At 43.4% G+C, this 24,062-nt stretch overlaps 1 protein-coding gene across 2 annotated transcripts in view; it reads left to right on the top strand.

Moving 5' to 3' along the window:
• Window positions 1-4,943: 4,943 nt before the first annotated feature.
• slx4ip (SLX4 interacting protein) overlaps window positions 4,944-24,062 on the top strand; it is a 105,369-nt gene continuing 86,250 nt past the window's right edge. The window contains exons 1-2 of one of the 2 annotated variants that reach the window (XM_060831838.1): window positions 4,944-5,133; window positions 17,406-17,514. In XM_060831838.1, the coding sequence (XP_060687821.1) occupies window positions 17,458-17,514 (57 nt within the window). In that variant the 5' untranslated portion in view covers window positions 4,944-5,133; window positions 17,406-17,457. The remainder of the gene's footprint in view (window positions 5,134-17,405; window positions 17,515-24,062) is intronic. The other variant, XM_060831839.1, reaches the window with a different exon arrangement.

Raw genomic sequence — 24,062 nt, forward strand, 5'->3', positions numbered from 1 at the left:
AGGAGAAAGTGGTGGATGCCATTCTTACATATTTTTTATAGTCAGTTCGACTCAGCAAGCAAACCTACATCCAATACAGGGAGAACTAGACATCTGGATACAGAACTAGCTCAAAGGTAGAAGACAGAAGGTGATGGTGGAGGGTTGTTTTTCAGACTGGAGGCCTGTGACCAGTGGAGTGCCACAAGGATCGGTGTTGGGTCCACTATTTTTCATTTATATAAATGATTTGGATGTGAGCATAAGAGGTGTAGTTAGTAAGTTTGCAGATGACACCAAAATTGGGGGTGCAGTGGACAGCAAAGGAGGTCACCTTAGATTACAACAGACTCTTGACCAAATGGGCCAATGGGCTGAGAAGTGGCAGATGGAGTTTAATTAGATAAATGTGAGGTGCTGCATTTTGGGAAAGCAAATCTTAGCAGAACTTATATACTTAATGGTAAGGTCCTAGGGAGTGTTGCTGAACAACGAGACCTTGCAGTGCAGGTTCTTGGCTCCTTGAAAGAGGAGTCGCAGGTAGATAGGATAGTGAAGAAGGCGTTTGGTATGCTTACCTTTGTTGGTCAGGGTATTGAGTACAGGAGTTGGAAGGTCATGTTGCAGCTGTACAAGACATTGGTTAGGCCACTTTTGGAATAATGCACGCAGTTCAGTTGTGAAACTTGAAAGAATTCAGAAAAGATTTACAAGGATGTTGCCAGGGTTGGAGGATTCGAGTTATAGGGAGAAGTTGAATAGGATGGGGCTGTTTTCCCTGGAGCATCAGAGGTTGAGGGATGACCTTACAGAGCTTTATAAATTCATGAGAAACATGGATAGGATAAGTAGACAAGGTCTTTTCCCTGGGGCTTCCCTGGGAAGGCTTCCCTTCCCTAGGGAAAAGACCTTGGCTATTCCCTTTATCTATGCCCCTCATGATTTAAAAAAACTTGAAGGTCACCCCTCTGTCCCACTCTTGAGAGAAAAAGTCCTAGCCTCTCTTCATAATGCAGCTTCCAATCTCAGTAACATCCTTGTAAATCTGATTTGCACCTTTCCAGTTATTGTACGCAGAACTTCAAATGTGACCTTACCAATGTCTTATAAAGCTATAACATTACATCCCAACTCATGTACTCAATGCTCTGACCAATGAATGCAAGTGTGCCAAATGCCTTTTTCATCAACCTGTTTACCTGTGACACTACTTTTAAGGAACTATGTACCTGCACCCCTAGGTATCTGTTTGTTTTAAGGCAGAGACGTATTGATTCTTGTTAAGCATAGGGGTGAAAGGTTAGGAATTGGGAGGTCATGTTGTGGCTTACAGGACATTGGTTAGGCCATTTGTGGAATTTTGTGTCCAATTCTAGTCTCCTTCCTATTGGAAGGATGTTGTAAAATTTAAAAGGGTTCAGAAAACATTTACAAGGATGTTTCCAGGGTTTGAGGATTTGAGCTATGGGGAGAAGCTGAATAGGCTGGGGCTGTTTTCCATGGACTGTAAGAGGCTGACGGGTGATCTTTAGAGGTTAATAAAATCATGAGGGTCATGGATAGGGTAAACAGATAAGGTTTTTTTTCCCCAGGCTGTGGGAGTCCGGAATTTGAGGGTACAGATTTAGGGCAAGAAGGGAAAGATATAAAAGGAACCTAAGGGACAACTTTTTCATACAGAGAGTGGTCTGTGTATGGAATGAGCTGCCAGAGGAAGTGGAGAAGGCTGGTACAATTACAGCATTTAAAAGGCATCTGGACAGGTACATAAATAGGAAGGGTTGAGAGGAATATGGGCCAAGTGCTGACAAATGGGACTAGATTAGGTTAGGATATCTGGTCTGCATGGACAAATTGGACCGAAGGGTCTGTTTCTGTGCTGTACATCTCTATGATTTTATAAATTTTATCAGGGAATGCAGACTTAAGGCAAGAAACCTGATCAGTCAGGATCTTATTGAATGATGGGGCAGGCTCGAAGGGTTTACTCCTAGACCTTGTTTGTATGTTTGTAAAGCCAAGTATCCCATTCAATTTCTTACCCACCTTCTAAATTTGCCCTGGCACCTTCAAAGATTAAAGAATTCACGAGTTCATACATCCTCCTCAAATTAGCACCAATTAGATGAAACTGTCTTTCCATGTTATTGCTCACAAACTGTAATCACTTCAAATATATCCAAAATTAAATTTTGCCACCCATTTTTCAGTTTATTTTCTCACTTATGTCCCCTTCTTCTCCTGAACTCTACTACTATCATGCTCAATTATCGCATTACCAAGATCATAATGGGTTCCCAATTTTGGAATTGTATTCAAATCTTGGTCATTTCAATAATAAGAGTAATGGTTTTGGCGGATTTCAGTACATACTAAGTTCCTATATATTGGATTACCATCGATGGCCATATCTTTATTTAAAAGCCCCAGAAATTACACCAAATCCTACTTTTCTTCGTTGAATTTGCAAACAATCGCAGTTTGCAAGTTAAGGATGTTTTAACAGAACTTGACAAAAGCGGCATCAAACATATATCTTTTGTCTAAACCCCTCTGTGTTTTTGTTGAGTTACTACCTCCCCCTCTACAAAGACAATCAGCATGATCTCTGACTAATTCAAGGAAAGCACGAAAGACATTTGAAACTATTCACCTGCTCTCCCAGATTCATAATAAAATTAAAAGGGATATTTGCATCTCAAAAATACAGTCGTTTGCTTGTATTGCTACAAAATAGATGAGATGCTACAAAGTACTTATACCCCAGTTTTGTGTATTTTAGCACAATTTTCAACCATCATAATTTCTGAGGTGATTTTCCTATTCTTGACATAATTTATGAAGGGAGTATGGCTTACCTAGCAAATCCAGTCACTAATTTGCCTTTGGTCTGCTTTCCTTTTGGATGATGCTTGTCACAATTTCTGGCTGTGAAATATAGTCTTGGTTTCTGTTCTTGAAGGTTTCACTAGACTTCATATTGTACCATCCCCAATGAATCAACGTTAGACTTGTTCCCATAACAATTAAAACTCTGTAGTTTTTCCAGACAGTTTTAAGACTCATGTCTGATTTAAACAATCACCTGCCAATACAATAACATTTAATCAGTGAAATATGAATGTCACAGCAGTTAAAAGAGGTCAGAAGGGTTAGGAGAGTTAGAACAATATTGGCGATTAGACACAGGGTAAAGCAGAGACATGTAGACAATTGAAAATTAAGATTTTAAAATCAATGAAGTCAGAGATCAGGATAGATGGCTGCAGAGAATGTTAGGATGTGAACTATTGACCTAAAGAAAGGCTGGACTTTATGACAAGACAGGAATTAGAAAGATCAAATAATAAGCAGTCTTGAGTCAATGTGCTTGTGACTCATTTCAAAGACGAGTAAGGCACCAAGATTAAACAGGGACTTTTAATAAAAAGTGTGTCGTCAGGCAAGAAGAAACTGAGCAATCTCAAACAAAAATGGAAGAAGCTAGAGAAACTCAGCAGGTCTGGCAGAATCTATTGAGAAACCAGAACCAACGTTTCAGATTTAGTGAGACTTCAGCAATCTCATTAAAAACTGAAAGAACTGCAGATGCTGTAAAATCAGAAACAGAAACTGCCTCAAAAGCTCACCAAGTCTGGCAGAATCTGTGGAGAGTTATCAGAGTTAATGTTTCAAGTCGAGTGACCCTTTCTCAAAACTGGGGACTTCTATCATTGCTTCAGCAATCTCAGTTTGGTAAACAACATAGCAAAAGAGAAAGATATACTGAATGGTTTCAACCTTGCCTGAACTGTTAAACAGAAATGCTGCTTAGGTGCCAGTGTTGGACTGGGGTGGACAAGGTCAGAAGTCACAAGGCACCAGGTTATGGTCCAAAGGTTTATTTGAAATCACAAACTTTCGAAGTGCTGCTTCTTTGTCGCGACTTCATCTGATGTAGGCGCAGCGCTCTGAAAGCTTGTGCTTTCAAATAAACCTGTTGGACTATAACCTGGTGTCATGCGACTTCTGTCCTTGTTGAACAGAAATACAACATTCCACCTAAGCCTGTCTGTCTCGCAATCAACATTGGGGGCACAAAAAAAATTACATCTCTGTCATTCTACACCAGATTATAGTCCACCAGGTTTATTTGGAAGTACAAGCTTTCGGAGCACTGCCCTTTCGTCAGGTGAAGTCTCTGATGAAGGTGCAGCGCTCGGAAAGCTTGCCCTTCCAAATAAACCTGTTGTTTGGAACCTGGTGTCGTGAGATTTTTAAACTCACTGACGAAGGGCTTTTGCCCGAAAAGTCGATTTTCCTGCTGCCTGACCCGCTGTGCTTTTCCAGCACCACTCCGATCTTGACTTAAGACTTTTAACCTTGTCCCACCCCAGTCCAAAACTGGGCACCACCGCATCACCTTGTTAACCTCATTAACACGCTTGTGGCATCTTGCTGTGTGAAGATTTGACAGTTTCCGGGCCCCGGCATTTAAACATAGGGTGCAGGGACACGAAGCGGCTTTGGGGTGTCTGGAGATGGAGATAGGCGCTATTCAAATGCAAACTGTGGGGGAAAAGGGTTCAAAGGCCTACACGAGAAACGAGGAAGTACTTCACCTCACAGCAGCGCTTCAGCTGAGACTCTGCCTGCGGTGTTATGTACGTGTATGGGGATGATTTTTAAAGGGTTTAAATGAGCCGGAAGAACAGCTCTCCCTCTCCCCCTCAGACTCTCACTCACCTTCAGCCACTCCGCCATTGCACACAGGCCCAAGGACCTGCCCGCCTCACTCCTGCTCCACCGTGAACAAAACAAATAAAAGGAAGCACGGGGCACCGAATGAAATAAACTGTTCCAAATTTAAAAAAAAATAACTGCGACCGGGCCGAAATGTATTATCAGTTTTTTTTTAAAAACCCCAAAAATCAGGCATGAGCGCAGGCAGCTATGTATCATTGAATACATGTTTTTGTTATAAAGAAGGTGTGAGGCGCTGGGCTCCGGGGGAGGGGGCTTTCGGCTGTTCCCGGGGCTGATGGGGATCGCTGTATCTTGACAGTTTCTCCCAGAAAGCCCCTCGCCCCCCGGCGGACCGTTAGCCGGCGAGCGCGAGCTGTTAGCGCATGCGCTGCGTGAACCCCCATTTGAACAGGCGGCGGGTTCGAAACGGTTAGTGAGGGAGGCAGGGAGCGGGAATGAGGGGGGCAGGGGAGGCATGAGGGGGGGAGGGAAAAGGGAAGGGGCGGTGTTGGGGGAGGGGAGTCGGGGAGGGGTGGGGCGGAGTCGGGCAGGGGAGGGGTCAGGGTAGGGTGGGGTGGAGTCGGGGAGCGGTGGGGTGGGGTAGAGTCGAGTCGGGGAGGGGTGGGGTAGAGTCGAGTCGGGGAGGGGTGGGGTGGGGTAGAGTCGAGTCGGGGAGGGGTGGGGTGGGGTCGAGTCGGGGAGGGGTGGGGTCGAGTCGAGTCGAGTCGGGGAGCGGTGGAGTGAGGGGTGGGGTGGAGTCGGGCAGGGGTGGGGTGGGGTGGGGTAGAGTCGAGTTGGGGAGGGGTGGGGTCGGGGAGGGGAGGGGAGGGGTGGGGTCGGGGAGGGGAGGGGTGGGGTCGGGGAGGGGAGGGGTCGGGGAGGGGAGGGGAGGGGTGGGGTCGGGGAGGGGAGGGGTCGGGGAGGGGAGGGGTGGGGTCGGGGAGGGGAGGGGAGGGGTGGGGTCGGGGAGGGGAGGGGTGGGGTCGAGGAGGGGAGGGGTAGGGTTGGGGAGGGGTGGGGTCGGGGAGGTGGAGTGGAGTCGGGGAGGGGTGGAGTCGGCGAGTGGTGGAGTCGGGGAGGGGAGGGGTGGAGTCGGGCAGGGGTGGGGTCGGGGGGTTGGGGTGGAGTCGGGCAGGGGTGGGGTCGGGGAGGTGGGGTGGAGTCGGGGAGGTGGGGTGGAGTCGGGGAGGTGGGGTGGGGTCGGGGAGGTGGGGTAGAGTCGGGGAGGGGTGGGGTGGGGTCGGGGAGGTGGGGTAGAGTCGGGGAGGGGTGGGGTGGAGTCGGGGAGGTGGGGTAGAGTCGGGGAGGGGTGGGGTGGAGTCGGGGAGGGGTGGGGTGGAGTCGGGGAGGTGGGGTGGAGTCGGGGAGGGGTGGGGTGGAGTCGGGGAGGTGGGGTAGAGTCGGGGAGGTGGGGTGGGGTCGGGGAGGGGTGGGGTCGGGGAGGTGGGGTAGAGTCGGGGAGGGGTGGGGTGGAGTCGGGGAGGGGTGGGGTGGAGTCGGGGAGGGGTGGGGTGGAGTCGGGGAGGGGTGGGGTGGAGTCGGGGAGGTGGGGTAGAGTCGGGGAGGGGTGGGGTGGAGTCGGGGAGGTGGGGTAGAGTCGGGGAGGGGTGGGGTGGAGTCGGGGAGGTGGGGTAGAGTCGGGGAGGGGTGGGGTGGAGTCGGGGAGGTGGGGTGGAGTCGGGGAGGGGTGGGGTCGGGGAGGTGGGGTGGAGTTGGGCAGGGGTGGGGTCGGGGTGGGGTGGAGTCGGCGAGTGGTGGAGTCGGGGTGGGGTCGGGGAGGGATGGAGTCGGGGAGGGATGGAGTCGGGGAGGGGTAGGGGAGGTGGGGTGGAGTGGAGTGGAGTCGGGGAGGGGTGGGGTCGAGGAGAGGGGCGGGGTGGGGAGGGGTGGAGTCGGAGAGGGGTGGGGGTGGGGAGGGGTGGAGTCGGGGAGGGGTGGGTGGAGTCGGGGCGGGGCGGGGAGTGGGTGATTCGGTGAGGGGAAGGGGTGAGTCGGTGAGGGGAAGGGGTGAGTCGGTGAGGGGAAGGGGTGAGTCGGTGAGGGGCGGGGAGGGAGGGGAGTTGGTGAGGGGTGCGGAGGAGGGAGTCGGTGAGGGGAGGGAGTCGGTGTGGGGTGGGTGGGGTTTTCAGTGAGGGTCGGGAAGTCAGTGAGGGGTGGGGAGGGGGTTTCAGTGTGGGGTGGGAAGTCCATGAGTGGTGTGGTGTGGGGTGGGGAGTCAGTGTGGGGCGGGGAGTGAGTGAGGGGCGGGGAGGGGGTTTCAGTGAGGGGTGGGGAGGGGGTTTCAGTGAGGGGTGGGGTGTCGGTGAGGGGTGGGGAGTCGGTGAGGGGTGGAGAGAGGGAAGTCAGTGAGGGGTGGGGAGTGAGGGGCGGGGAGTCAGTGAGGGGAATGGGGAGGGGGTTTCAGTGAGGTGCGGGGAGTCAGTGAGGGGCAGAGAGAGGGGAGTCAGGGGTGGGGAGAGGGGAATCAGTGGGTGGGGAGGGGGTTTCAGTGAGGGGTAGGGGGTCAGTGATGGGCAGGGAGAGGGGAGTCGGTGAGGGGCGGGGAGAGGGGAGTCGGTGAGGGGGTTTCAGTGAGGGATGGGGAGGTGGTGGTCAGTGAGGGTGGGGAGTTGGTGGTGGTGTTCAGGGCTGGGAGGGTGGTGGTGGTTCCAGCGGGTGGGAGGGTGGTGGAGGTGCTGGGAGTACTGGGGGGTGGGAGGGTGGTGAGGGGGACGGTGAGGTGTGGCGTGATGAAGAGTTGTGGGTGGGGGGCTGGTGGTGAGGGGTTGGTAGGTTGCTGGTGGTGTGGGGTGTAGTGTGGAGTTTGGGTTGAGGGGTGGTGGTGTGAGGGGTTGGTGGGTGTGTGGGAGTGGTGGTGTAGAGGGTGGTGAGCAGTTGGGTGGGTAGTGGTGGGGTACGTAGTGAAGGATTGGTGATGGTGCAGGGGGTGGTTAAGTTTGGTGGGGGCGGGGTTGCAGGGGGTGGGGATGCAGGGGGTGGTGAGGGGTTGGTGGGGTTGAGAGGTTGGGGGTGCGGTGCAGAAGGTGGTGAGGGGTTGGTGCTGGTGTGCAGGGGTGGGGATGCATGGGTGGGGTGGAGGGGTGGGAGTGCAGGGGGGTGGTGCAGGGTGGGTGGTGGGGATGAAGGGGAGTAGGTGGTGGGTGAAGGAATAGGATATGGATAGGGGCGATTGGGAGCTGGTGGAAAGTTGCTTTGGCGTGGGAGAGTAGGAACTGAATTGGGCCCACTTAATTACTGATAATTTACATATCAACCATCAAAATTTGTTCCTTAAAGGAAGGCAATATGACAATAGTCTATGGAGAACAATGAACATTGATTGTTGACAGCTGCTATTCTAAGTCTGGATTCTATTTCAGGCATGCATAACCATTTATATTTCTGAGTACTGTTACTATATCTATCCAAAGGAAAGAGAATCCTAGTGGATCTGAAAACTGTTGAGGAATTTCACTTGAAATTGTTCTTAGTAAAGTTGTGACATACCTACTGTGATCTTTGGAAAGCTGCAGTGCCATGAGAAAGGGATGGGTTGGGTTGTATCCTTACAAGGAATGTGAAAGGTAGTTTTTTCCTTGGATGCTGCCTGACCTGCTGCGCTTTAACCAACAACACATTTTCAGCTTTAGCCTTCTCCAACATTGCAGAGGAACCCAGAAGCCAGGAGCAATTTGCTTTCAGAGATTTAAATAAAGCTCTTAAGCCAGATAACACTGAAGTTCTGTCTACCCATTTAGGTGGGCATGAAAGATACCCAGAAGCGACATCCAAAATTAAGTAAATATGATGGCTAATATCGGCCTTGAACTGTTATGCCTAAAATGGATTATTAGATCATCTATTTTGTTTGTGGATTGCCTGTGTGTAATTTGATTGCTACAGTTACTAGATTACAACATTAGTTACAGTACAGAAATATTTTATTGATCATGGAACTTTTTCGACCTCCTGAATTCAAGAATGGCACTCATGAACGAACAAATCTTGGGCGTACACTGTAAAACTTTGGCTGTCATATTGAATTGACAAATTTCAAAGCTCTGTATCAGGGTGGATTGAGAAACTTGTTACAAAAGTGCGCAAAGTGTTATGTTTTTCATTCATTCTTCATTTTATTTGCACTGAAAAGAATGGAAGTAATTTTAACAAGTGTGTCCCTTGGGAAACTGATGGAATCCGATCCATCAGTTTCCTACTGGGAACGTTGGTTGAAAATTACCCATTTTATGGTATGCTCTTCATATTTGCAATAATTTATAAAATAAACCTACATACTGCTTCCTTCAAAGCATAGGCAAAACTTTAGGCCTGCTGTCAGGTGCTCCATATATATTACTTGGTGCAAAACTTGCAATACATATCTATTTAAATATTTAAAATAGCTGTAAACCTTTCAGGATAACTTGGTTCAATGGCAAAATTATAATTGGAATATGTTTCAGGAAACTTAAAACCCACACATCTCAAATGGGAGAGGAAAGTCACAGTTGTTGAGCAAATAATGTCAGATTTACTCCGTCAATTATTGCAGAAGTTTCAAAATTATCCAGAAATATATGGGACCATTAACATTGGAATACATCAGTTGGCCTGGTAATGTAGTATGTTGCAAATCTAACACCCTGTATTACAGAGGTTGTAGAACTTGTGAAGTGTGCAGGAAACAGGATGGAGGTGGACCCGCCTGGAATTTTTAGCCACTTGTTGGCAAGCTGGTATACAGTCATGGTCTTACCACCATGCTATTTATAAGCAGACAGATAACTACCCTGAATGATGCTCCCTGTCACAAAGCAGTGGTTAGCCAACTGAGGCCATTGGGTCCTTCCAGCATGCTGACTGGAATTTTCTAGCCAACAAGTGATCCCCGCTGAAGAGGCCAAAAGGTAGCCAGAAAAATTAGGTGGCCTTCTGGTAGCAGACCAGAAGGGTCAGTATTCTGATTCATTAGTTATTAATCATTCACTCTCACTCCTACGCCCCCTAACCTTCCAACTTGCTAATGGATACAGGCCACTATACAGGCACAATCCGGTTAGCTGTGGCCCATTGTATTTTCAAAGATTTTAGAAATGCTGAGAGAGTGCTTCTCCACCTTAAGGAGCCAGCTTCCTCTTTTATCTGCCACGGAGGTTGCAGCTTTCTTGCTGCTGGAGGGGCTCCAGTTGGCCCTCCAACTTTGGAAGTTTGCTCCTGTCCATTAGTTGGGTGGTGAGTACACTCTCTGGCGAATCCGCAAAACTTGCGTTAGGCATGGTATCCATGCTATGTTTGGTCAGGATCTGGAAACAATTCCTGCATTTGTGTCCTGATCCCAGAACAAAGATCCTGCTTTTCTGGTAGAGATTAACACTTGTGATTTCGTACCCTGTAGTGTACAGAAGTACAATCTCAAAAAGTGGTCCAATGGATGTTACTGTGGACTCTTCTTGGAGTTTCTCATTTGTAACCACAAGTGATTGTTCTGGAATATCAGTAGCCAACTTTGGAGGAAGCAGCCTCCTTATTCTTTGATAAGAGGGTACAACTGGATCAGAGAGATTACAAAAGGTGAAGCTAGATTTTTTTTTGATTGGAGGAATTATATGTTTGGACTAGACTTCGTTGCATGTTTTGTGCATTGAATGCCAGAATTCAGAAACTATGTTAAAGTAATTGCCTTGTTTTTAAATCACCTGTGCAGTTTTATAGTCAATTGCCAACCAGCATGGTTATGTTTAGAGATCTGTTTAAATTCAGTCTGGCAAAAATCCTTTGACAGCTCCTCCAGTATATTTTAGTCCAAGTTGCAGAGGCTGTAGATATTGGGTGTAAGTTGTAACTGTAAACAAGCTGAGACTTGATCAGCCTGCTTGTAAGCACATTGTAAAAGTTACTTAATGTTCAGTGAACCACACAGCAGTAACAATTCAACAGTAACTTAATGTGAAGTATTCTGAGTATTTCAATATTCTGATTTTTTTAAGGTACTCTGCATCTGACAGTCAATAAATCAGCATTGGCTAAAATGAATCTGAAATTATTCATTATATTTTCACCTACAAACTTAAAATATTGTTAGTTTTAAATGCAAGTTATGAAATGAATTGCTTTCTTTGGTATTTATAGATTGACTTTATTCAAGATTTCTGAGAGGAGGAAATTTCCAGTCTTTAAAGTAAAAATCGGTCTTTGATTAAGAGTTTGAAAGCATAAACAATAGGTAAGGTTCCTGGTATATATTTATAATTAAAACAGAAAATAAACAGAAAGAGAGTAATTTGTTTAATTCATGATGAGGCAGCTTGGGCCCAGTGGAGTGCTCCTCCAGTGCAGTATGGGAGGTTGGAGACACTTCTAGTGTCCAGGGTGACCATATGTGCAAAAACTGTATCCAGTTGTAGCTACTGGAAATTCACATTTATGATCTGGAGCAGCAACTGGAGTCACTATGAAGTGTCCTTATCACTTAGAAAACACCTATGGAAGTACATAAAATCAACATACAAAATCAAAGGGAAATCATGTTTGACAAACCTATTGAAGTATCTTGAGGACGTAACTGGTAGAATAGATGAGAGAGATCAGTGGATGGAGTGCATCTGGATTTTCAGAAAGCTTTTGATAAAATCCCATATTAGAGGTTAGTGTGCAAAAGTATGTGGGATTGGTGCTAGTGTACTGGCATGGATTGAGAATTGGTTGGCGATCGGAAACCGAACGTAGGAATACATGGGTCATTTGAGGAATAGAAGGCGGTGACAAGTGGGGTATTACAGGGATCAGTGCTTGGGTCCCAGCTATTCACAATATTTATCAGTTACTTGGATGAGGGAGTCAGGTTATGTTTCCAAAAATGTTGATGACAAAACTAAGTGGAAACGTGAATGGAGGAGGATGTAAAGAGGTTTCAATGTGCTTTAGACAAGTTGATTGGGCGAATACATGACAGATACAGCACAAAATGGATAAATGTGAAGTTGACCATTTTAGTGGGTAAAACAGAATGCCAGAAATTTATTTAAAGGGTGATAGATTAGGAAAGATTGATGTAGAAAGGGTCATGATATATATTTGTAATGAAAGCAAGGATGTCAATTCAGAAAGCAGTTAGGAAGGCAAATGTATATTGGCCTCTATTGCAACAGGGTCTGAGAACAATTGTAAGGAAGCCTTACTGCAGTGCATAGGGCCTTGGAGATGCCACACCTGAAGTATTGTTTGTAGTTTTAGACTCCTTACCTAGGAAAAGATATATTTACTATAGAGAGAGTGCAGTCAGGATATAGCAGACTGATTTCGGATTTGGAGGTTTGTTGTATGAGGAGAGATTGGGTTGACGAGGGCTTGGTGTACACTGAAGTTCAAAATAATGAGAGGGGATCTCATTGAAACATAAAATTCTCAGAGGGCCACAGAGACCAGGTGCAGTCCAGGTGTTTCCCCAGCTAGTGAGTTCCAGAACAAGGGGGTCACAGTTTCAGGATATGTGTGGAAGGCCATTTCAAATTGAACTGAGCAGTTTCTTCATTCAGTGGTGAGCCAATGGAATTCCCTACCACAAGGCTATAGCAGTGAAGTCACCAAATATATTGATAGATTTTTAGAAGCTAAAAGTGTCAAGGGTTGTAGGAGGCAGTGCTTGCATGGCTTTAAGATAAGCAGATCAACCATAATCATATTAAATAGCAGAGTATGCTTGATAGAAACAGTGCTTGTAGGGCATTGGAAAAGAGGATGAGCCATGATCATATGGAGCGGCAGTGCATGGTTGATCGGTTGAATGGCCTAATCGTGCTTTAATTTTCTTGTAAGTGCATTACACTCCAGAAGACTTCTTTAACCCTTGAGATGTGCTGCATCAGAGATAGAATCTGTTTTCTTACTGCTAGTGATTAAACTGGTTTATTTGTGTTTTCTTACTCTCCAAGAGAGTGTCCTAAATTAAAACCAGCAGCAAACTTCTTTGTGAATTTGAAAACAAAGGTTGTTTACAATCATAATTTTGCCCTGGATGATTCGAAAACTGCAACACTACTCGCCTTTCACATGATTGCATACAAAGATTAAATACAGATGAAGAGGAAAATTGAAACTGAAAGAACTGTAGGTGCTACATAAATCATAAACAAAAACAGAAATTGCTGGAAAATGCTCAGCAGGTCTGGCAGCATCTGTGAAGAGAAATCAGAGTTAACATTTCAGATCCGGTGACCCTTGCAGTTCTGAAGAAGGGTCACTGGACCCGAAGCATTAACTCTGATTTCATGGATGCTGCAAGACCTGAGCTTTTCCAGCAATTTCTGAAGGGGAAAAATTGTATCACTCTCTTTGTTGCAGGCCAATAGATTCTTAGATGAGTAAAGCATAATCTCAGAATAATGAATTGCAAAGTATTGTCTGAAAGTTCATAATATACTGAATAATGACAGCTCTGTGAACTAAACGCAACCAAAGTGAGAGTAGGGATACTTCAAGGGACCTGTTTATCAGTTAGGAGGGACAAAGGCTCCTGGTTTCTAGTAACTCCTATTGGAAATACAGCTGTGTGGATATCGGATAAGCACTGGATTGGATTCTCTTGTGATGATCCATGAAGTTGAATAATGTATTGGCAGTCATTCTTAATGCCCACACAAAAGAAAATATGAATGAGTTAAAGGAGGCTATTCAACATCTATGATATCCCAGCTAAGAGTCAATCCTCCACAGAAGGGGTGAATAAAAAGAAACTAGCAACAAAATAATGCATGGCAGAGTTTACAAATTGAAATGTTATTCTAATTTCTTAATATTTATAAAGTCCCTCTAATGTAGTAAGATTAAAATAAGTTTCATTCTGACAAATGAAGTTGAATCACCTGTTTAAAGGCTTGGAAGGTGACCAGGATCTGTCTGAGATCAAGTTGACTCTGAAATGGCATGCCTGGTAATGGTACTTTGGAACTCTTCCACAAGGCAGATTCTGTAATCTGATATCTAAACATGTCAAGCCTCCAGAACTTGAGGATTTGTTGGTGAATGACTGGCTCATTGATAAGACTGAAGAGTAAACCTTTGAGTAATGGGGATTCCCATCGCTTTGCTCTCAATCATTCTGCAAACCAATGCCACAGTTATAAAGTTTGTCTAGCCGGTCAAGTTCTGATATGTATCATGCATTCTATTACAAGAGAAAAGAAAAACTATTTGATTTATCAAACATGCTCTGTTATTAAAGCGATAAAATAATTTGCATTACTTGTTTAATTTAAACAGTACCATTTTAGTTGGTTAAACATCTGCTTTTGTGCACACACAGCATCTAATTACTATTGTGATCTAGATGCTTGTAGTAAGGGCTGCAAATGTGTTGCTGGTCAAAGCACAGCAGGCCAGGCAGCATCTCAGGAATAGAGAATTCGACGTTTCGAGCATAAGCCCTTCATCAGGAATGATGAAGGGCTTATGCTCGAAACGTCGAATTCTCTATTCCTGAGATGCTGCCTGGCCTGCTGTGCTTTGACCAGCAACACATTTGCAGCTGTGATCTCCAGCATCTGCAGCCCTCATTTTTTGCTTGTAGTAAGGGGTTGAAAATTTAAAACAAGAAGAAAGGAAGTTGGCAAAACTCAGCAGGTCAGGTAACATCTTGGAGAGAAAGAGAGCAACATTCCAGTGTGATGACTGCTCATCAGATCTTCTGATGAGGGGTCATTGACTGGGACAGTGTTCCAAGCAGTGGCAGTCTCAGATTGTCATTCCACTCCTTTTTTTTATCAATACTGAGCTGTTCAATTCTAGCTGGTCATTATGATCACAGGCACTTAGAAATGTGGAGCGTACATGAAATAGGGGTTTATAAAATCATGAGGGCTCAGATAGGGTAAGTGGACAAGGTCTTTCCCCTAGGATAGGAGAATTCAGGTCTAGAAGGCACTACTTTAGAGGGAGAGGGAAACAATTTAAAAGGGACCTAAAGGGCACATATGGAATGAGCTGCCAGAGGAAGTGGAGGATGCTGGTATAATTACAAGACTTAAAAGGGATCTAGATGATTATATGAATAGGGAGGGTTTAAACGAATATGGGCCAAGTGCTGGCAAATGGGAGTAAATTAATTTAGGATATCTGTTCGGCATGGACGAGTTGGACCAAAGGGTCTGTTTCTGTGGTATATGTTCCTATGCTATGAGAGCATCAGCACGGTGTGGAAACAGGCCATTTGGCTCATTGAGTCTACAGTGACCCTCCATAGAGTATCCCATCAAACCCCACCCCTCCATTACATCCCCGCAATCCCACATTTCCATGGCTAACGCATCAGACCATCCTGACCAACACATCCTGCACATCCCTGAACACTATGAGCACTTTAGCATGGCCTATCCACCTAACCTGCACTCCTACATTCAGTGCTCTGATCAATAAAGGCAAGCATACCAAATGCCGCCTTTACTTTCCTATCTGCCTGTGACTCCACTTTAAAGGAACTATGAACCTGCATTCCAAGGTCTCTTTATTCAGCAACACTCCCCAGGACCTTATCACTAAACGTACAAGTCCTACCTTGATTTGCCTTTCCCAAATGCAGCACCTCACATTTATCTAAATTAAGCTCCATCTGCCACTGCTTGGTCCATTGACCCATCTGATCAAGATCCCGTTGTACTAACCTTCTTCACTGTCCACTACACCTCCAATTTTGGTGTCATCTGCAAACTTACTAACTATACCTTCTACGTTCATATCCAAATCACTTATAAATGACGAAAAGCAATGGATGATCATGATTGAAATGTTCAGCTGCATAGACAGACACTTTAACAGCTGCTGTGAAAGGGTAAGCATGTAAGCTTTGTGCGAGGTTATGGTGCCAGGTAAGAAATGGAGTGCTTTGGGTAGGTTGGGCTCTTTTTTTTTGTGAAGGGAGATTGGGTGGAAATGTCTGGCAGAAAGGAGGGATTGGCATTTATTGTTAGGAGAGGTGGTCCTGGACTCAGCCGAGTGGGGAGAGTTAGATTCTGGGTTAGTGAAAGAGCTAGCAGCAGGGAGGTAGGTGTTGTGTCCTTGTGTTTCAGGTCTGGCAGAGGCATCTGGTCCCTTTCAGGCCTGTGGTGCAGACATCCGTTCTTGGAGGTACAACTCTATGTTGTGTGGTGACCGGCCTCGGGTTCAGGACTATGCTGGGATATGTCCAGTCCCAGAGCTTTAGACTGTGCCAGGTATATTGTGACCCAGTGGGATATGAGGTTTGTAACCATGGTACATTGAGTGGGCCGTTTGGGAAGAGGACTCATTGGAGTTGGTGAGTGGTTACTCAGGAGTCAGACTAGGATTTTGATCCACTATTTTTCTGGGTAACTATTAGCTTAACTGAAACAACGCCATTCAGACTTGCCAACTTTAATGGATTCTTCGTTTATGCAAGGAAATATTCCATTGATTAGATTAGATTAGATTACTTACAGTGTGGAAACAGGCCCTTCGGCCCAACAAGTCCACACCGACCTGCCGAAGCGCCACCACCCAGACCCGTTCCCCCTTACCTAACACTACAGGCCATTTAGCGTGGCCAATTCACCTAACCTGCACATCTTTGGACTGTGGGAGGAAACCGGAGCACCCGGAGGAAACCCACGCAGACATGGGGAGAATGTGCAAACTCCACACAGTCAGTCGCTTGAGTCGGGAATTGAACCCAGGTCTCTGGCACTGTGAGGCAGCAGTGCTAACCACTGTGCCGCCCACTGGAAATTGAGATCTCCAATTTCTCCAGAATCTGCTACTTCTGGGATTCCATATGGTCCCAATGCACTATTTCATTGTAGGCTGCTCCAATGACTTTCTCGCCATCAGACTATCTGGGGCATTCTCATGAAGGGGTAAATTAAATAGGCTCATGAGGGAGAATGGTAGAGAAGTTTATACTGTTAGAAATAGACGTGGGTTAAGCTGAATGATTTGGTTCTGTGCTGTAAGCTAATTTTCCATGGTATTGGAGTGTTCCCTATGTGGAACAGCATAAGCTTAATTTTTATCTGAAATATAGTAACTTGAAGGAAGTAGAAATTCACCGGTAACGACATCACATTTGTAACAGTTAGTTTGCTTTTGACTACAGTCGTTATTGACCTCGTGTAAGTATTCCTGAGCAGAAGACTACAGAAGGAACTAAGAGTGCTGAATTACAACCAATCTTGCAGTACAGCCTTTGAGGTTTCTAAATTTCAATAAATGGCAGAACATTTTGTATTATTGACATTTTTAAAAGGTTTTAAAGGTGCATAACTCATTTACATAATGCCTTTCCATCATCAGAGCATTCCAAGTCAGTTGGTCTTGAAGGACTGTTAGATTTATTATGTGTACGGCTAGATATCGTAAATAATAAGACAGAAAGCTTTGATGCTTTTGGTTGAGTGATCAAGATTGGATTAGCGCACAAAGTTTCCTACTCCTGAAGTAATTTCTGTGGAATCTTTTGTGTTTGCCTGAACCATCCAGATGAGGCCTTAGTTTACAATTTCACCTGAATGACTGTAAAATTGGACTGCCCTCTCTACTGCACAGAAATATTAACCTGAATTATGTGCTAATGTTATATAGAATGGCTAAAACTCACAATCTTTTGACTCCTAAATGAAAATTCCATTGATAGCACTTAGCATTTAATATAGTACTTAAATTAATAGTTGGTTTCCATTATATTTCCTTCGACTAACTTTTCTCTCTTCACTCAGGCTGACTGTCCTGTCATGTAAATGAGTTGATAACTTATTTGACTGCAATTGAATGTTGAGCAAGATCTGTTTTTCTACAATGATGCCCTCAAACAAATTTGTCCTTAAGGTAAGGCTATTTAGATTTACTTTGAATGGTAATTTCCCATGTATAATCTTGCATTGTGAGTTACTTTATTTTTAGAAGATCACTTCTTTATAGATAGAAACTGCTTAATCTGCAGGGAGCAAGGCAGAGAAATATACTGACTACTGTCAGCGATGCACGGTTATTGCGCATGATTGAAGGACACTCTCTCCAAGCCATAGACTATCCTGACTTGGATTTGTGTTTCTATTCCTTTGCTGTCGCACGGTCAAATTCCTGGAACTTTCTAACAGCACTATGGCTGTACTTGTACCACGTGGGCTGTAATTGTTCAAGAAGGCAGCTCACAACCACCTTCTCGATGGCATTTACCAATGGGCAATAAATGTTGGGAGTCCAGTGACTCCCACATTCTGTAAATGAAGAAATAAAATACATTGGCTGAACTGTTCACTTAGTTTATTTCCATTGGGGTCTGACTGAGACTGCCATAGACGTTTTTCTCAAACTGAGCACAATATTTGCTGTCACAAACTAGCTATTTTCTTCAACGCTCTCATGAAACATGAAAGCAATTCTCCTGCCCTCCTTGTAATTCTACTAAACCATGAGTCACTAATTTCATCAGCAAAGGATAAGTGGAGAGACCTGGAGGATTAAACATCATAATTTTCCCACCTTGCTCTAGCCAAGAGAATATGTGGCATTTTAAAATATTGTATTAAAAAGATTGTAGTTGTTTTGTTAAACTCTCTTTCCACCCTCAATGCTTCTGCTAAACAAAATAATTCATTCTGAATTATAACGCAACAGGTTTTAATAACTGCCTGGCAAGTCACTCAATTGGCAATTGTTCATGTTTAAAGTTAAACACTGAGTGTTGCTAACTATTCTGCCATGGGGTGGGACTTCACTGTTAATACTGTGGTGAGATTTTGTGTAGCTGCTGAGAATGACATAGAATGTACAGCATAGAAACTCATTATTAAACCTGATCCTCATCCATTCCTCAGCGAAAAGCATAACCCTCTGTTTCCTTCTCCTTCCTGAGCTTATCTATTTTCTTCTTAAATGCTTCTTTACTGTGTACCTCAACAACTCCCTGTGGTGGCAGACTCCCTACTCTTGGTGACATCTTACATTGATAAACTCTGGGTTTGCTTTTCAACATAGGGAGCACAAGAACCGGGAGCAGGAGTGGGACATCTGGCCCCCTCAAGCCTACCCTGCCGTTCAACAAGATCATTGTTGATCTGATTATGGTCTCAATACCACTTACCTGTATCCACAATCCTTGACTTCCTTGTTGATTAAAATTTGTTCAACTTGGTCTTGAATATACTTAATGACTCAGACTGTACAGGTCTCTGCAGAAGTGCATTCCTCAGACAAAATACTTTCTGGGTGAAAGGGCTTTTTTCTAATTTCCACCTTAAATTGGATACCCTTAACTTTTAAACTATATCCTTCAGTTCTAAACTGATTCAAAAAGGAAAACCTCCTCACAGCATCCATCTTGTCAAAGGCTCTCGGGAAAGTCCAAATTTCAATATAATCACTTCTGATTCTTGTGATTCTGATAGATATAATCCAATCTGCTCAACCTTTCCTCAAAACTTTTTCATCCCAGGCATCTACCATGTTCTCTGAACTGCTAAAGGCATTTTGTTTGTCTACTCAGTTAAGACTTTTCCTCATTTTTTAAAGGCCTTTGTTAGGTTATTTCTGAACCTTCATTAGAAAAGAAATCCAGGATGTACATCCTTTCCTGTTATATGGTGACAATCTGTATAGTCAGACCTTACTGTGACAAAGCCCTACATTTATATGTTCACTACAGCAAAGTTTGATGATTTTTGCTGGACTAGAAAAATGACGAGGGAACATTTTATTCAGGTTTTTAAAAAGAAATAACATAATGTAGATTGCATGTTATTTATGGTTTTTCGCGATTCACACGGTTTCCATCTGATTACCAGTCTTAAAGAATCTTCAATTTTTGAAGTTGTGCGATTGCCTTTCTGAACTTATACAGGAAAAGGATAATGAGTTTTTTACCTTCTAAGGCTTTGCCATCCAAAGTTTCCTCAGCTTCTCTCTGACTCTGTGTCACTGATTCAATGATGTTGTCATCACTCGTAACTGCTCTTGTAGGGCAATTTCAATTTCTTGTCACTTTCTTTCTGAAATTCTTCGCTATCAAATGCTGCCTCATCAATGGACAACTGCACACTGGTAATAATATGTCCAACTTCCTGTACAAGAGATTATTTTTCAATTTGCCTCAGTTTGAATTCCATTCGTGTAACTATGTGGATGCTGCTCGAGTATTTCTTATAGTAGGGTTTATTTTCTTGTCATAAAGTATCTCGTCTTGCTGTTGAGATTGTTGAAACTTGTGGTTTATTTATGGCAGTGAGCCTATACCCATCTTATTTTTATGAGATCATTATATCAATACAGTAGCTTTCAATGAGTAAAAGACATTCTATACTACTGAGGGGTCACATTTAAAGCTGCTGATTTCCTGTTGTCCATGGATATTGTTGGCAAATCTAATTATTAATCTGTTGTTCCTGTTCTGAAGAAGGGTCACTAGATGTGAAACGTTAACTTTGTTTTTTCTTTACAGGTGATATCAGATCTGCAGAGTTTCTCCGACGATTTCTGTTTTTGTTTCACATTTCCAGCATCTGCTATTAATCTATTATTTTTTGTTCTGAATCTCTAGTAAGAGTTCAATGTGCAGGTTATTTCCTTAGGCAGAGATACACCTTCCAGCCTTTGATAAATATTTTCTTCATCCTAAGTCTCTGTTGATGTATTTGTCATGAAAACAAAGCCTGATTGACTATGCGCAACTTGGGCACTATAACTACCTTAAACACTTTAGAGCATCAACATGCCAGGATTACTGTTTCTGTTTACTGTCAAGTGATCTTGTTTCTAGAAAGTGTACATAGATGTTCTTGGGGACGGAATTAGACTCTATTATGACATCCCACAACTGAACTACGAACCATCTGTCTTGGCTCACAAATCAAGATTGGCTATTTGGCCAAGGATCTGGAACACAGCCATCTCCTGTAGAATTGTACCTGACATCATCGCTACTTTCAGAAGGGGAGTGGTGGTGGTATTTTGCAACAAAGTACGTCTCACAGTTTGCCTTTGCTTTTAAATTCAATTTATCTAGTGAGTTTTTGAAATACACTTGAGTTCTTTATCAAATATTTGCTAGGAACATGTCATGGTATTTGGTCACTAAACATCAATCTCTTTAATAATGTACATTATTTGTCTCCAAGTACTGTAACCCAGAAGAGGGAGCTCTTGAGCTGCATTTATATACAATATTCTGCTGCCAAAATTCCTTATGCAAAAATATGTAATGGAATTTTAATTTGAGGTGAATTTGACATTTGTTTAGCAGTTTTACCCTGTGATGGTTTTATTTCTTGCAGTCTAAGTACATGCAAGATTCTGTTCAATTGGGATCACTAATAACCTTTCAGACCAAAGCATTTAAAATTGAATAGATAAAGCTAACCCTAAGAATAATGAACTTCAACTACAGTTCTATATGACAAACATTCCTGATGATGCTCAACCACTGTTCACTTACGGTCAGTCAAAGTCAGGGATAATTATTATGAGTGTTATATTAATAATTTGATTTTTGGCATACAATCCATAACAAAACTACTCATGTTTTCTTCCAATTTTGCATGGAAATGAGGAAATTAACGCTCTCCACTGTTATTGTTAAATTATGCAACATTGCTTGTTTAATATTCCTAGAGAAAATCAGATCACTAATGATGGAGGTGTTCACTGAGATGTATTCAATATAGATTATCACAGTCAATTTTTTGTCTTACTCTGAGAGGTTTTCCACTTCTAGCTGGTCAGTCATTGCTGACAGTTATTGTTTGCTTCTGCTGTTCAGCAAAAGTAGTGACAATTAACCAGCCAGAACCAGAATGCTTCCATGAGTGGTTCAAACGTTGATTAATAGGCCTGTGTTCACACTACCTTTCACCTCTAAACTATTTCGCAGTTGGTTCCAAGCTCTGAAGTTGGCCAGAATCCACCATTTGAAGATCCCTGAAGTATCTGACATCGTGCTAACAGTAACATTGGCTTGGCTCACTTGGTAGCAGTCACACTTACTGTTTTAGATTGTTGTGCTTTTGAGTTCCACATTAGGACTTGAGTAAATAATCATGGCTGTTGACTCAGTGCGTTACTAGGCCAGTGCTATGCTTTAGATGAGAAATTAAACCAGTATTGTTTACCTGCTCAGAATCTTTGAAGATGTGCTGCGAGTTCATTTACAACCAGCACATAATAATAAAATAATTAACTGGTTATTCTGCTCATTGCTGGTACAACATGACTGGAATATATACTTCTTTAAGAAGTTATTAAGTTTCAAGAAATAATCAGTTGTGTTAAGCACTTACATTGTGCATCACTGAAATGCCTGTAAGGGTACAGTTGTAAATCCCTCCTGACATAATGCCATCTGATAATCATTGCTTAAAGCAGCTTAATTTTTTAAATTTTGTATTAGTAGAAGAATGAATTCTTCATCTGCAGATATTTTAGTCAACTGTTCAGACGCGTTTTGAGATGCCTCTCAAACAGTGGGACTTGAACCTAGGCCTACTACGTGTAGGTTTTCTGATTACCACCAGCACGTTGCAATAAAAGTAATGCATTTATAAGGACTTCTGGTTTGGGGTGGAAATTGAGCTAATTGTTTCTATGTAATCACTCTCAAACCTCTGTAGGATTGCAGTAGAAGATGTGAAAATAATTGGATTGCAAGGCCAAACATCACCTCACTGGCCTGTGTGAAATTTCTCTATTCCTCCTCTGAGACCACCAGTAGCTGCCACTCCCCTCTGACCCCGGCATATAAATAATTATGGGAGCAAGGCTCAGGTCCACTCTGCTCCATTTAACAAGATTGCTGAGGGTCTTCAATAAAAAGCAATGGCAGTGGGCCTTTGATAGAAGCCTCCTCTTCCTCCAATCTGTCCCAAACATTTATCTGCTGATGGCTTTGGTCTGGTCTGAGTAAATTAGTAAAAAACTTTATCCAACTCACAGGGTGTTTCTCTTTATTTAGGAATCCTTCATTTCCTCTTCTTGTGCAGCAGAACTGCTGAAGTATTCTGTCCTTGCACAGCAATTCTTTTTGATACCAGAAAGCCTGGATGGTGTTTGGTGTGTGCAAAGGATGATCCTCAATGCAGAAAAATAGGTTGAGCCAACATGGATCCAGAGTCAGAAATCCCACTCCAATGCAACTTTATTCCAAAGGCAAAGATCCTAAGATTAATGTGATCTTATTTGTAGTAGAAACAATGTAATCACAATATTGTGGAAATGTCACGTTATGCTCATTTTCAAACTCATCAATATCAATGTAGTAATCTAATTGAAGACTGGCTGCATGAGAGCATAGCTTCTGGTTCTGATGATGGCATTATCAAAACCGTGTTTAGTTTTTCAGTATAACTAATTTTTACTTTTTGTCAGTGCACGATATTTATTGTTATCCAGTAGAATTCAAATTTAGAATGAACCTTATGCAAAATTTTAACATTTTTTAGATTAGATTAGATTTCCCACAGTGTGGAAACAGGCCCTTCGGCTCAACCAGCTCACACCGATCCTCCGAAGAGCAACCCACCCAGACCCATCTCCCTTATCTGGTTTCAAAGATAATCTGAAATCAAATCATTTATCTTCTTCATTGGGCTACCTTGTCGTCTTCAACTAGACACAGGCTCAAGGAGTCAAATGGCCGACTCCTGCTCCTATCTTCTATGTTTGCGTATGTTTCTATGTAAGTCTAAGATCTTCCCTGGTGATATCTTCTTTGGCTCACTGTCCATTTCTGTCTGATTATGCCTGTGCAAAGAACCTTAAGCCATATTTTTACTTTTTAGCATGATGTAAGTACAAATTATGGTGTTCTTAAATATTGAAAATACCATGTGGGTTTTTCCAACTGACATCAATTGTCTTCCCTTCAGTAAATGTATCTTTTAAATAAGGCTGCTGGTTTATAAAATTGAAAGTTGTTAGTCCAAGGATTCATGTACTATACCGTTTTGTTTATGATGTGTTATATCATGTTAGATTGAGTTTGAAATACTCTTATCTGCAGTGCATGTTATTGCAAGAAGAAATACAGTTAGCCATTGTGATACATCGAAAATACAGGAAGCAGCAATGCATAGCAAATGTAATAGTTATTTGCTATTTGCCCCTTTTGGGTTTGAGACCAGAATTTGATTTTTAATATCCGGCCTGGATTTTGGACTGTGAGTTGGCTGCCTAGATTCTGGAGAAATCCTGGTTTTGCAAACACACATTTAAAAATGGCTGTCTGGAAGTTGGATTTTCTGTCTGGAGTTTGGGGCAGCCTAAGTTGGAACTCTAACTGGGAGACTCTAAACGAGAATAGTGGTTGGTGAGTGCAGAGGCAGGCTGGGCAGGAGGCCAGGTTTATGTCAACTGATGGGGTGAAATAGGAAACAATGACTTTTTTT

The sequence above is a fragment of the Hemiscyllium ocellatum genome, chromosome 10 (assembly GCF_020745735.1).
Source record: "Hemiscyllium ocellatum isolate sHemOce1 chromosome 10, sHemOce1.pat.X.cur, whole genome shotgun sequence".
Taxonomy (NCBI): domain Eukaryota; kingdom Metazoa; phylum Chordata; class Chondrichthyes; order Orectolobiformes; family Hemiscylliidae; genus Hemiscyllium; species Hemiscyllium ocellatum.